A 14,445-nucleotide genomic window follows, 5' to 3' on the forward strand; every position below is an offset into this window, starting at 1 on the left:
CTCCACAACCCCCTCCCAAGAGAGGCCGAGCGGGGACAGAGAATACCCCCAGCTTTTTCCTTAGCAGAGGAAAGCCCCAAAGCCAGAAGGCCTTTTCTTCCTTTCCAATCTCCGAAGGAAGCAGAGGTGAGCACCAGGTGCAGCCCGGAGCGACTGATTCATCCCACGTGTGTTTATTTTTCTACAAGCATTTCTATTGCATCAAGTGGCCTGGAGGTCGAGACTTATGGCTCCGAGCAGCCTCTCCCCGGGGAATTCTCTGACTTCACTCCTCGATTTCCCAATCCAGAAAATGGGGCCAAAGCATTCTGTGCGCCGGTGTGGCCGGCACAGACCTTTCTATCTATTCTGCATCTGAAAATGCACCGTGGAAATGGCGAGATTCTATTTTTATGGCTCTCCTTCTACCGCATATCCCAATGGTAGGTACTTTAAAAAGACAGTTCCCCTCCCTTATCCGCGGTAATAATGAGAAGCCTTTTAAACAGTATCACCAAAAAAAAAAAAAAATTAAAAAAAGGATGTTCTGAGAAGCAACGTCTCTGCTGAGAATGTTGGCACATTATCTCGGCAAACAGAGTCTCAGTCGGTGGGACTTTATAATTAGGGAGATCGAAGTTCAAATCTACCACTTGAAAGCTCGATGGACTTGGGCGCATTATTTGAGCCTTTGCTGGGTTTTAGCCATTTAAGTTCCAGATGAAGCTGGAAACCCAACTCCCACGGTGGTGTGCAGGAGGGGATTCTCTCTGCCAAGCTACCCGTGCCGGGTGGGGGGAGAAAGAGCAGAAGGGGAAAGGGGGCCATGCCAGCCACGACCATGTTTAGTTTCACTTCTTTCACTTCTCCAAACGGAAACCCATCTGTCCGGGCGCCCTCACAGGCACCGAGGGCCTGCAGGAACGCTTGGTTTCAGAGGGCGGACGGAGGGACCCCTGATCTGAGAACGGAGGATGTTTCCTGCCCCTTAAAGCAGGCACGAACTGGTGTCACCATGGCACATCCTGTCTCCCACCAGCCGAGGGACGCCCTGGCCACCCAGACCGCTGCGTAAGGAGGGCCCTCATTCCACACCCCTGCACACACTGCCGCCTGCCAATGGGTCACAAGCCAGGGGCTCAGAGCAGACCGAGACCGGGAGGTGAGATCACACCAGGCTCCCCAGCCGGGGAGGGGCGGCTGCCCAGGGCGTCAGCAGCGTTTCTGCAGAACCACAGAAAGGTGACCAGGCTGAAGACGTCTTAGATCGAGTCCCAAGTGCAAAGCATGAAGCCAAAGTCCTGAACCCTGAACCCCGAGCCCCGCTCTGCACAGACACTCAGACCCACTTTCCAAGATGAACTTTTTCCCAGCAAGAAGGCAAGTTCGTCAAAAGGGAATGCCCTGCCACAGAGGCAGGGTGGAATGGGGGAGATGGGGGGTGGGAGGGATACTGGGATCCGTGGTGGTGGGAAATGGGCACTGGTGGAGGGATGGGTATTTGATCATTGTATAATTGAAACCCAAGCACAAAAATGTGTAAGTCTGCAACTGTACCTCATGATGTCTCACTATTAAAAATAAATAAATAAATAATTTTAAAAAAGGCAAGTTCATGACCAGATGTTCTTTTAAATGCCCCCCTCATGGGGGGGGCGTGCACGGAGTGCAGGAGAGATGGTACAGTGGACAGGGCGCTTGCCTTGCATGCAGCCAACCCAGCTTCAATCCCCAGCACTCCATGTGGTCCCTCGAGCACCTCCGGGTGTGACCCCCCTCAAACCTAGGATCACTATGGTGGCCGTCACCCAGTAACTCCACGTCACTTCTCCTCCCTCAGAGCCAGCACCCAGGACACGGCTGGCCACTGGGGGTTTTATTCCCCTGGGCACACAGCAGCGTGTCAGGGGACACTTCTTGGTAATTTGGCCTTGGAACAAATGAGCCAACAAAGGGAAGGAGGTGACCTGCCTGACCGCCAAGGACACACAATACCTAAGCAGGGCCCTCTCATTGCACTGTGCAGAGCACCAGAGTGTGTGGCCACAGCAACGGCCCCTTCCCCAATGGGGACAAACCAGAAAAGTCACTTCCTCACGGAGATGGCATCCAATCAGGACTAACACTTTAGCACAATCCCTGCCCATAAGCCCGCAGTGTGGGAGTCGAAGGCTTTTTCCTGTTGTTTGTTTTCCTTCTCTAAAGCACTCTTCAGATCCCTAAAGATCCTGCTGGCCACTGAAATGGACCTCATTTGCTAAGAGGGGTAAACTGAGGCATGGAAGACCAAAGGAACATGTCGTGCACTGGAACACAGAAAAACAGATGTCGGTCATAAATTCCCTTCCAAATTCTATTTTTTCTTTTTTTTGCAGGGAGCAAGGATCCTGGCTCCACACTCAAGGATCACTCTTGGCGGGCTTGTGGTACCGTATGGGGTGCTGGGAATTGAACCCAAATCGACTGTGTGCAAAGCAAGTGCCCTTCCCACTGTGCTATTTCTCTGGTCCCTCCCAAGTCCAAGGCCAACCTACTCCATAGAGAAACTGCCTCTTTGTCTGGTAGCCTATGAGGTAACTTACTTCTTGAGATGACTAACCTACTAGTTACTAAATGTCTGGCCACTGGCTTGGCACCAAGGGCGGGCTTTGCAAGCACCCAGGTTCTCCATGGCAGTACTCACAAGACCCACTCCATAAGCAATGCTAGCCGAACTTCCTGGAGCTACTGACCATGAATTAAGAAAGGGAGGGAGAGTGCATTGGTGACACTTCTGATGACAAGCTCATGCTGGTTGCTATCATCCTTGTCACTGCTGTCATTATCCAAGTGTATGCGCCATGCACTCGGCAGATCAAGGAAATATTTAAGGGCCTGGGCATGTGGCTGAGGCAGGAGTTCCTGGCATGTGTGACCCCTGGTACCACATGCCCTGCCCCTTCTATCACCATGCATTGTCCCCAGAACATGTATTTCTTTAAGTTATATATTATTATTATTATGTCTTGGACTGGGGCGACAGCACAGCGGGTAGGGCATTTGCCTTGCATGCAGCCGACCCGGGTTCGATTCCTCCGTCCCTCTCAGAGAGCCCGGCAAGCTACCGAGAGTATCCTGCCCCCACAGAAGAGCCTGGCAAGCTACCGTGGCGTATTCGATATGCCAAAAGAAGTAAAAATGAGTCTCACAATGGAGACGTTACTGGTGCCCGCTCGAGCAAATCGATGAACAACTGGACAACAGTGCTACAGTGCTATTCTTACGTTTTCATGTGTGAGGCAGAAAGCAAATGTTAAGGACCTGAGCGTAATACGGCTCCATGTTGGAATTCTGCCTCCTACTCACCCTGGAAAATCCCCTTAGCATGGCTGCTGGGCAGTTTCTTCATTTGCAAAAATGTGTTTGACTCAAAAGGATCGCCTCGAGGCCCCAAAGCGGCAGAGTGAACTTTCAAGCTGCAAAATGCCTCCAGCTCATAACCAGGAGTCAAGTGAACCTGGCGAGCCACAAGGCACAAGCAGCCCGTGGCGCTCAACAAGCACCCCCGTATTTCTGATCATTGTGCAGGCTCCGAGCCTGAGTGTTTCTTAACTGCGGGTGCTGACTTTGAAGCCAACGGCGTGACCTTGGGCACGTTACTTAGCCTCCTTGGCTCTTCTGGTTCTAGATCTGTGAAATGGAACTAAACCCTGAGCTACCAGGGATCAGAGTAAAATAAAGCAGTTATGGGGCTGGAGCGATGGCACAGCGGGTAGGGCCTTTGCCTTGCACGCAGCCAACATGGCCAACACAGGTTCAATTCCCAGCATCCCATATGGTCCCCCGAGCACCGCCAGGAGTGATTCCTGAGTGCATGAGCCAGGAGTGACCCCTGAGCATCGCTGGGTGTGACCCAAAAAGCAAAAAAAAAAAAAAAAGGCAGTTATTGGCACATGACTGAATTAGCAACCTATCAGAAACCAAACAGTCCAGAGGAGTAGCGATGAGACACTCTAGTGCACATAGATAGAAAAACCCAATTATCAGGGGCAGTCTTCCCTGCGTCCCCCCTGCAATCCCCAAAATCGGCATGCTGAACTTCAGGTCCTGCTTCCCAAAGAAAAGGGTGACCATGAAAGCCCTTTCACCCACTGCAGAAACAGCATCAAGTACAGAATTTGCTGGGTCCCAGGGTGTGGCTCACGATAGAGCCTTTGTATTGCGCACGTGCAAAGCCGTGGGTTCCATCCCCAGCACCAGCCTCACATCACCCTTCCCTCCCCCCAACACCAGGCCACTTTCTGCTGCATCTGCAGCCAAGGTTCAGAGAAAAGAGAAGCTGCTTGGCAGGGGTAGTGGGGGGTGGGGAAGCAGAAGGCAGGTGTGACTCCAGAGGCAGGCTCACCCCGAGAGACACTGGACCCCAGGGCTCTGACACCAAGGCATGCGGGCCCCAGTTCTTCCCAGAGAAAGCGAACTTTCGCCTAAACTCTGCAGAGGTCCCCAGGCAACTGCTGGGGCTTGAACTGAAGGCAATGGAGTGGGAGCGCACCATTCTCTCTGCTCCGAGTTCCAGTGATGCTCCCTGCTCTCACCAAAAGTGCCTCAGAGGTGACAAGGCACGGGGGGGGGGGGGGGGGGGGGGGGGGGGGGTTGGTGTTAGAAGAAACCCCCAGGTCATCCTCGGCAGGGGATTTGGTGAAGAGCAGGAAGTCCACAAACGGGAGAGAACCTACCCGAAGTCACACAACCAAAACCTCGGCTGGACTCCAAGCTTCCTAAATTCCCCGGCCAAGGAAGGTCGCCCCAAGTATCCTGTTCTTTTCACTGCACACAATGTTTTTTTTCCTGATCTGCGAGGTTCATGAACCCTCATCATATGCCATGCATTTCATCAGCATCTCAACGAAGAGCAGGACTAGCTACACCAAGAATATCAAACTGATTGGAAAGAGATACAAATACGAGAGGTGTGGAAGGAACGGAAGGATGGAAGGAAGGATGGAAGGAATCACACAGAAACCGTCCACCAGAGACGGATTTTCTAAAGATCACTGAAAGCCAGACTCAAGAGCACAGTCTGATTTGAAATATAAATGATTGTAAGTTTTCCCCTACATCAAACTTTAAACAAAAAATAATTTGTTTAACGCCATGAACTGAGCAGGCTGATTACCTGACAGAGGTTCCTAAATGCTCTCCAAACCGCGTATCCATTAACACTCAAAACGGTTAAGGATTCCCTCGTCTGACCTAGATTCTTTATTTTCCATTTGTACCTTGCAAACATGTACCTGATCGAATGTGTCATCTTCTTTGAGGTTTAACGCTTGTTCTGATCAAACTGATACCGAGGTTTGAACAACAGGGTGAGTGGGAGATAAAGTGAACCTCCCTCCCCTGCCCCAAAACAGTCGCCTCAGAAACCTATTCAATAGCTCCGTGCTGTCCTCAAATCTCCCTTCTTGCTCAATGCGGCCCCTCAGCCAGGGTCCGCACCTTTCCCGCCAAAATCAAGGTCTTTTTCTCCCTACTTAGGGTCACTTTCTTTCACTCCAAATTGTCCACATGCTTCCCACACTTTTGGCCATCCGTGAAATAATAAATTCTTTCTCTATTCGGAAATCCCAATGTTCTCCCCAAAACCGGCCCAGGAAACTGGTCTGGCCTAACGCTGCAACACTGCTGGAAGGGTGGACCAACCCCACAGGCCCAGAAATGACCCAGAGTGGCGGATGCACACGTTAATCCGTAAATTCAAACCAGGGTCCTCTTTCTCCAGGAGTCAGGGAAACACCTGCGATGGGTGTGTGTGTGTGTGTGTGTGTGTGTGTGTGTGTGTGTGTGAGAGAGAGAGAGAGAGAGTTTTCCTCACCAGCCACATGCTCCTCTGAGACTAAAAGTATTCAGACACCAGAGCACACAAAGAATGGGAACGGACCCAAGATTCCCACCCAGCCACCTACGACCGGAATTCCCACCCCAGCGCTAGGATTGGTCCTTGGAAGGACTTTTCCCCAGAAGTCTACTCGCAAGATCACTTCTATCACTTGAAGGTTTCAGTCCCTCTGACTCATTCCTCATTATTCCTTAGTTCTTTGATTTCTTCTTTTTCCCCCCAGGTCCATCTTCACTTCTCTTCTTTCTTAGCTCCAGGGGATGTTAAGTTGAAAACCCCTTACCAACCCTCCATCCCCCCAAAAGAACAAAGGCCCTGCTAATTAGTTACTTTGGTTCCTGTTTTCACCCATTATAATGACACAAAAGCTTTTTTTTTTTAATTCTGGTTTGCTGTTTTGTTTCTGGACCCCTTTGATGCCAACAAAATTCTCCTCTCAGATAACATGAAATATGAAAACAAACCAACAAAAATCTTCACGCCATCAGCCAACATCATTCACCCAAGCAGACACTCATATTCACACACAGCGGCCAAGCAGGGGTTCCGGCTCCACCCCAGATCCTTGCAAAGCAGAGATCAACGGCCTCGCCAGCACCCCAAAGCTACCAAGAGGTTTCAAGGGCTTAAACTGAATTTGTTTGAGGTTGAGTTTTAGCTGTTTCTCAGGCGCTGAGAAATATGACATTATGCGTCAGAAATGAATTTAAGAATATAACTCATGGTTGGCGGGGAAACCACATTTGTACGTAAATGGCTTCAACCTCGGTGCCTGGGCCTGTTCGCTTACTTTGAAAGATGGTTACCCCCAGATTAGCCACTGAGAGTCGCTACTATGAAGAACAGCATCCAGCAAAGTCCATATCTACCAGGGGTGGTCTTCTTTTGCTGGAAAGAGTCCCAGATGGGGCCTAACTCTCTGGCATAGTGAGTGGTAAAATAGTGTCATTAGACTCTTAAAAGTATCCCGGTTTGGATATCAATGATTTGATCTCCCTAGCTCGCTACGCCATCCAGATATGAAAGCCAAGAGTCTTCGAGTTTCCCAATGCTCCTTCGGTTGTTAAAGCATCATCTGGGGCAACAGTTTTCAGTTCTCAGAGACAGAACGAAACACTGCAGAAGAGAACAAGGAATGAACGTGGATGGGGCCAAAGGGAAGCCGTGATGGAAGAAGAAGGGTCTGCCCGCCCGCCTAGACCCCAGCATAAGAAACTCACCAGCACCTGGGAAATGAGATAAAGTTGGTCAAACGAGCAAGAAGATATTTAGGGCTGGAACAGGACTGTTTGGAGGGTGTGTATAAACCTGGCTCTCTGCCAGGGGGGCTGTGACCTCCTCCCCGCTCCCCTGTCTCCTCTCCCCCTCTCCCTCCCTGAGACTTTAAACTGTGTAAGGAGAAGCAAGACAGCACAAAGAGGCCCAGGGCTGCAAAATAAAAAGAAACAACCCCAGTGGCGGTGAGAAAGAGGCCCATGCTGCAATTCTGAAAAACATCACAGACTGCTTTGCACAAGATACCTGCCACGCAAAAGGAAGCAGTAAAAAAAAAAAAAAGGCGCCAGGAGCACAGGAGCGAGAGAGCAAGAGCCAGAGATCTGGCGGTGGCCTTGACATTGTCCTCCCCCAGTTGCAAAACGCCCAACAGCTGTAAGCAATCCCCCTCTTCCATGTGGAGCAGCCACTCATGGCCAGTGGGCGCTGATGACTTGTGTGGGCCGCAATGTTAATCACGTGGAGAAAATGCACCCCAGGAGGCGACGCCAGAGGAGCCCATACCTGGCCCAGAGACCAAGAGATGAGAAATCTGTGTGTCCCGCACGCACGGGGACTGCAGAGGGCTAGCAACTCTCCACAGAGAATTCCAGCGCTTCCCTGCCCTCCTTAAGGCAAAAAAATAAAAATAAATAAAAATTAAAAAAAACTACAAAGAGCCCTGACCCAGGAAACAGACTCGAAAACACTGAATCTTAGTGGATTGTGGGTGTTGGGCTGACGACAGCAGACAGCAAACGTTGGTACCCATTGTTTCTTTGGGAGGCAGAAAATTAAACAGGATTAAGAAAACACTGATGGAGGTGTCAAGGGGATAAGGCACTTGCTTGTCTTATACCAGGCCAGCCCTGCTTTGATCCCCAGCACCGAGTATGATTCCCCCGATCCTGCCAGGAGTGATTCCTGAGCACAGGGCCGGGAGTGAGTCCTGAGCACTGCTGGGTGTGGCCCGACCTTCCTCCCTGCAGAAAGGAAAGACGGCCCATCTCTGTCTCCCCTCACTCAGATTGTGTCTGTGAAAAGGCGGTAAAAACGGGCCACATCAGGAGGCTCCGGCGAGGAAAGAAATCAGGGAGCAAAGACTGTCTTCCCCACGGGTGAGAGTCAAGTTCATCTGGAAAAACAAGTCCCCGGGTGGTTTGCCTGGTGACCGGAGGCCAGCCTAGCTGGAATCTGCTGGAATCTTCCCGATGCAAAATGCCAGGCATGTCAGGCCCAGGGAATGGGAAAGGGGATAGCTTGGTTCCCCTCAGGAAGCCCCGTCTCATCTCCCGGCCCCAAAGCACACTGCTCCTTGCCTTCTGCAACCAGCGTGTCTGCCCATAGTGACCCGCACGGGGCTTTCATTTCGGGGGCGGAGTATGCATGGCCTTAGCCCAAGGATGCAGCTCTGAAAATATCAATTTATTCCCCCCACTGCAAGCTAGAAGACCACCTCCACCCCACACCCAGCCCGAGGCGGCGGGAGGCGTTCAAAGTGCCAGTTGGTACAGAAGTCCCAGTGCGGGCTTCTGAAACGGCCGGTCCCTCACGCAGAGGCCAAACCCTACCTTCAGCACAAGCCGAACGCCACCCTGACCCTGGCTTGTTCTGCAACCCGGAGAGACTGTAATTACACTGCAGTCCTCAGGGCGCTGTCTGCGCTCTTTCCAATAGGGAGTCTTGCTTTCCTAAAAAATCCTGACCTATTTTATCCGGCGTTGGGTTTTACAGAGAGTCTGATGGAGCCCAGAGCAAGCCGGGTCCTGGGCGGTTGACCACAGGCTGGTTTGTCTCTGAGCGGGAGGTGGGGGGGGCGGGGCGGGAGGGGGGCTCTCCTCCAGGGTGGTCTGGTCTCTTTAAGAAAGAAAGAAAAAAAGTCACACAGACCTCCCCCCAGCCCCCCTCAAAAAAAAAAGAAAAAGAAAAACCCTGCAATACAAACCAACCAAAAATGCCAGGAATGCAAGCTCTGCCGACCAAATAAATAAATAAAATGTAAGCTACTTTATAATAACTGGGCACCATGCGTTTCTCAACTCGGCTTAACTGGAAACCTCAACTTTCCCATCAAGCCCATAACTGGCCCCTGACCCTATCTTGGTGGTCTGCCCTCATCCCCCCATCCTGTGCCTTGAACTGTGGCAGTGGGGACCAGGAGACGCCCCACCACGCTCCAAGAGATATGCCTCATTACACTTGCTCCCTGGAGCCTCAAATGGTGCTTCCTGGGCTTGAGATCTCAGTGAAGCAGGTTTTTTTTTTCTTTTTCTTTAAAAAAAAAAAAAAGCCCCCTGGAAAGTTACTCTTCTCTCTTTGCAAGTAGGAGATATGGAGTCGGGTGTCCAGCATAGCTGTGGCCCAGATCACATATTCCAAAGGCCCCTAGAAACTTCTACCCCGCAAGGATGGACTGTCCCGGGCTGATTTTTCAAGTTCACTGCTAATTAGAATTAACTGGTGGAAGCGGGGGAGGGCAGGCTCTGTTTTAAAAACCCTGCACACCTTTGCAGATTTCACTCCCCAACTAGGTGGAACCCTGGCCGGCCAGGAGTCCTCAGAGCCTGGTGCACAGAGAGCTGAAGGAAGTCACCCCGGGTTGCACAGCCCCGACAGGCAGAGCTGGGACTCCAACCCAGACAGGCTGGCTCCAGGGTCTCCCCCGCTCGGAGCTCTCTGGTCACTAATGGAGTGTGGGCTGAGGCGTCTGAAAGCAGAACTCGAGCCACGGAGTGTCCACCCAGCTCTGCCCTTTCTCCTGTCCCCCTCGAGGATGAGACTGAGGCCACCGAGTGGTGACAGACCGTCTCCCTGACCTGAAGAGGACGCAGGTCCCTGCAGGGCTGGGCTGGAGGCGTTCCTAGGGCCGGACCTTTCATTCCGGGGAAAGGACAAACATCCAGAATTGTAACTCCTGTTCCTCTCCCGGGCCTGTGCTCCTCCACCAGGAAGGTGGAGCAGGGAAGGGAGGGAAAATGAAGTGGCTTGGGAATGTATTTGCTTTGGCACGGGTCCCCCACCCCTTCTCAGCAAGCTCCCCACCAGGAGGCCACTTCATGGCCATTCAATAGCTTTGTTTGTTTTCGCCCATTTAAGATCAGAGAAGCCCAGCAACTGCACATCACAAGCAAAAACACGGGTGCACACATGCGCTCGCTCGCACACACACACACACACGCACGCACGCACGCATGCACGCACACACACGCACACACACACAACTGCTCTGGGCTGCATAGCTAAGGTGATCATGATGTGTATGTTCATTTGAAAACTCTCCTGAACATTTAATCTGGAGGAAAAATAAACTGAGGGTTCTTCTGGAAGGGAAGGAGGTTCGGCACACCCAGAGGTGCCCGGGGATCACCCCTGGCAATGATTGGGGGGCAGGGAGGGGGGAGCAAATGCAGTGTCAGGGATTGAACTGGGGTCGGCCGCATGCATGCCAGGCAAGAGCCTTAGCCTCGATACTGACCCCAGAACAGAGGTTCCCGATCAGGTCAGACTCTAACCCCAAAGAGCCCAAGGGTACCGACTCAGCCCCCCCACCCCCGAGCCTCTCCATGATCCAATAGAGGGGAGACTCTCACCTACGGGAGAAGTGGGGAGGGGAGGGTCAGATGGCATCACTTGAACCAGACAAGATGCCCAAACTAGAGATCTCCACACGTAGGAAACTCAACAACTCAAAAAAAACAAAACAAAACAAAACACAACAGTTCTGACATTTTAGGGCCCAGCTGTGGACAGCAGGGCGTTAGAATAAGTTAAACTTTAAACACAGGTCCTGTATGGTCTAATGGGCAAAGCAAATCCCCGCCTGGCCAGCGTCTTCCCCTTCCAACGACATGAGCCTGTGTTCCTTCTATTTTTGCACCTGCAAGACGGTCTCAACCGAACTTTCTGCCCTCTTCTGCAAGGTGACTTGCAGTATTACTCAGGCAACGTCCCCAGAGCCACCAGAAGCCAGGATTGGTTTTACCAAATTTCACTTGCATAATCACCACAGATTTCTAGGCCAAAAAAATTTAGGCGAGGGGGGGGGGGTGGACAAAAATGTGTGGTACAACCATTAAGCAAACACTTTTGGGGAAAATGTTCCAGTATTATTTTTTTTAATGGAGTACATTTAATGGTGGTGATGATTATGTGGCTGAACTCTACAGCCCTAGAGTCTCAGGATCCCTGGACATGATAAGAAACTTATCTCCTCTCTGCCTCTATTTCCCCCCCTCTGAAGCAAGGATATATGAGTCACACAGATGTTGCTAAACGCTCCCACCCAAGTGAACTAACACTTAGTTATCATATTCTATAGTATTTCTCAAGTTTCTTTCTTTTCCTCCAACTAAGAGACCAAAAAAAAAAAAAATCTCAATGAATGTCAGAAAGCTGCTGAATTTCTCTGACCCGTGGAAACGTTCCTGCATGGAAGGCTGATCAGAGCATGCAAAGCTTTTTTCTCTTCTCAAAAAAGAGAAGTTGCGTGAAGGCTCTGGCTATCAGGAGGTCAACTCGACCATCTTTTGCCCATTTTACAGATGGGAAACGCGAAGAAAAGTGACTTATCCGGGGTTATTTCCTTCAATAACCAAAACAACAGTACCAGATTTTTTAAAGTCTCTAATGGTTAATATTAAGTTACTGCCCAAGCTTGCTTCAGCTGTTGGCTGTGATCTAAGACATGTGTGGTGTGGGGTTCATCGGCGTCCCCCACTCCCGAGCTGCACTGTAGGTACAAGGACTGACACAGTGGCACGATATTTCCCAGATGGCCGATCTGTCTCTGCCCCATAAACACACATATAAACAAGCGATCCTTAAGGAAAGCACCGAGTTGATATCTTCTCTGGGAACTGTGCTTTCCCTTCTTTTATAGATGATCTGAAACTTTCGTCACTCGCAGCCTTCACTCTGTCTACCTCGGACCCCCAAAGACAATCCATCAGAACCACATCGCTTCTGGATTTTGCATCTAGCTGCCGGAAAAGCCTCAGACTATCGTCAGTCTTGGGACATGCTCGGCGTTCTCTGTCTTTCCCGGTTAGGGTGAGGACCGGGACAGACTCTGAGGAGGGAAGCCGACCCCATCCTTGAGGGACTGAATGAGCTGAATGAACCTCCCCCATGCCAAACATCAGCTCGGCTCCTGTCGTAAGTTTAAAGGGATCAAGGAAAGAGTTGTTAAAAGAGTTGGGGGGCGGGGTGGGGAGCAGGAATTATGGCCTAAGCAATTAAGTGCTCACACACGGGGAACAGTCTGATAATCAGACAAGCGGGTGGCGGGTGGCGTATTACAGCAACTCATTCCGTGCCTGAAAGCTTCTTCTCCTCCTCTATCTGGATCCTTCCACAGCCCTTTCCCTCCAAGATCATTCATCTCCAAGAAGGGCAGGCAGCTCCCTGCCCTGAAGACGGCACCTTTTCCCCTCGAGCAACTTTTATTCCAAAAATCTTACATTTCCCACCCATACCCGCTGCATGTCTTAGCACTCAGATCTGCATCTGAGTGAGACCCACTGAAATGTCTTTCCCTCTCTCATCGGAAATCCTTCAGGGCTGGAGACCACCTCCGGAGACCCAAAGGCACCTTGAGTGTTCGGATGTTTCTCCCCTCTTTGAAACACCCTTGGGCGATGGGGACAGGCAGGAGTGGAGCATCAAGAGAGAGAGAGACAGGCCCACTGAACTGAGCGAGCGAGCGGGGATGTTTCCCTGAAGTTGGGAGGGTCACCACTTCCAAACTCCCCTCCGCCCTCCATCCAGAAAGCCGGAGACTGACAGGCAGCAAGGGGACATGTGTGTGACAAGGGAGTTCAGACCTTGGGAAATGTGCTAGAAGTCCAGCCAGGCCACACAGCCTTTGGGGTCCTGCTGCCCGAGGACCCCCTTCAGCACCAGTTCTTGGGGAAGCCGGGCCAGCCCTCCCGGGCAGAGTGTCCAGTCCTGCCTAGCCTTAAGGAATCAGGCCAGAGACACTCCTTGGGCTGGGAAAATGCAATTTTTTTTAAAAAAAAAAGCAGTAACCGGGGCGCTGACATTCTAGAAACTCTGCCCCCCCACCACCACCACCACCACCACCACTCACAAAAGCACAGCTGTGGAAAGAAATACCACCCCCCACCCCACCCCAGCACGGGTGCGCAGAGGCCACCAACAACCGTCCTTCCTCGCCTCTTCCTCTCTCCGGCTGCCACCGCGGGCACCCACCGCGGGGGCTCTGGGCACAGACACGCGCTGCCTGGCTGGCGCAGAAGTGGAGGGGGCCCACCCCCAGAACTGGGGTAGGGGAGGGGGCGTTCTTTTTTTTGGGGGGGGGTGCTTGGAAGGGGGCAGCGGTCACCACTCACCCGGGGAGGGGAACAGCTCCAGATCGACTTTCTCCGTCTTGATGATGGTGAGAGTCGGTTTCAGGTCGACGGCCGCCTTCATGGTGCCAGGCGTGGGGTGGGGGGGTGGGGGGGGAGACCACCGACCACCGGCTGCGAGCAAGTTTGCTGGGATTCTCGCTTGTTGGCTGTCGTCGCCGGATGGCACTGGGAATCAGCCCCCGGGGAGGCGGGTGGGGTGGGCCGGGGGGAGACGGGTCTGCGGGGACCGCGGTGGCGGAGGAGGAGGAGGAGGAGGAGGAGGAGAGGTGGGGTGCGACTCGCTCGCGCCCCCAAATCGCCGCACCGCGCCGCGCTGCCCCCGCGCCCCGCAGGAGCGCGCCCCGCACTCTCGGGGCAAGTTGGCACCGCGGGGGGACGCCGCGCGCGCCCGGCTCCGGCTCTCCCGCGCCTGGCCCGCCCCGCGCGCGCCCCGCAGTCCGCCGGCTCCCGCGGCCCCGCTCCCTCCCGGCGCGCTCGGCCCGGCTCCCTAGGGCGTCTCTGGCCGCGCCGAGCTGGGCCGCCGGCTCTGTGCGCCCCGCTGCCCCGCGCCCCCGCCTCCCGGCTGGCCGGCGGGCGGCGGGGGCGGGGCCGGGGCGGGGCCGGGGCGAGGCCGGGGCGGGGCCCGGGGCCGCCAGCCAATCGGGCGCGGCGCTGCGAGCCCGGGGAAGGCGGGGGCGGGGCCGGGGCGGGTCTGGGGCGGGGCTGGGGCGGGGCCCGGGGCCTCCAGCCAATCGGGCGCGGCCCTGCGAGCCCGGGGCAGGCGGGGGCGGGGCTCGGCGGCGGCCCGAGCCCGCGCCCCGCCCGAGCGCGCCGGCCCGGGAGCCGCCGCCGCTGCAGCCGCCGCCGCCGCCGCCGCCGCCGGGGAGGAGCCGTCGGCGGGCGGGCGAGCGCGCAGGGAGCGCGGGGGTCCCCGGCTCTGCAGCCCCGACGCGGCGCTGCGCGGACTCGGGTGGCCTGGGCGCA

At 53.7% G+C, this 14,445-nt stretch overlaps 1 protein-coding gene across 2 annotated transcripts in view; it reads right to left on the minus strand.

Annotated features, from left to right (window-relative positions):
- Positions 1-14,445, minus strand: part of ETS1 (ETS proto-oncogene 1, transcription factor) — a 147,575-nt gene that overhangs the window by 53,526 nt on the left and 79,604 nt on the right. The window contains exon 1 of one of the 2 annotated variants that reach the window (XM_056107680.1): positions 13,462-13,622. The exons of the other annotated variant lie outside the window; for it this stretch is intronic. Coding sequence (XP_055963655.1) covers positions 13,462-13,543 — 82 coding nt within the window. The 5' untranslated portion in view covers positions 13,544-13,622. Of the gene's footprint in view, positions 1-13,461; positions 13,623-14,445 lie in introns of those variants that run through there. 2 annotated transcript variants of the gene reach the window in all.

Source organism: Sorex fumeus, unplaced genomic scaffold (assembly GCF_029834395.1).
Source record: "Sorex fumeus unplaced genomic scaffold, SorFum_2.1 ptg000169l, whole genome shotgun sequence".
Taxonomy (NCBI): Eukaryota; Metazoa; Chordata; class Mammalia; order Eulipotyphla; family Soricidae; genus Sorex; species Sorex fumeus.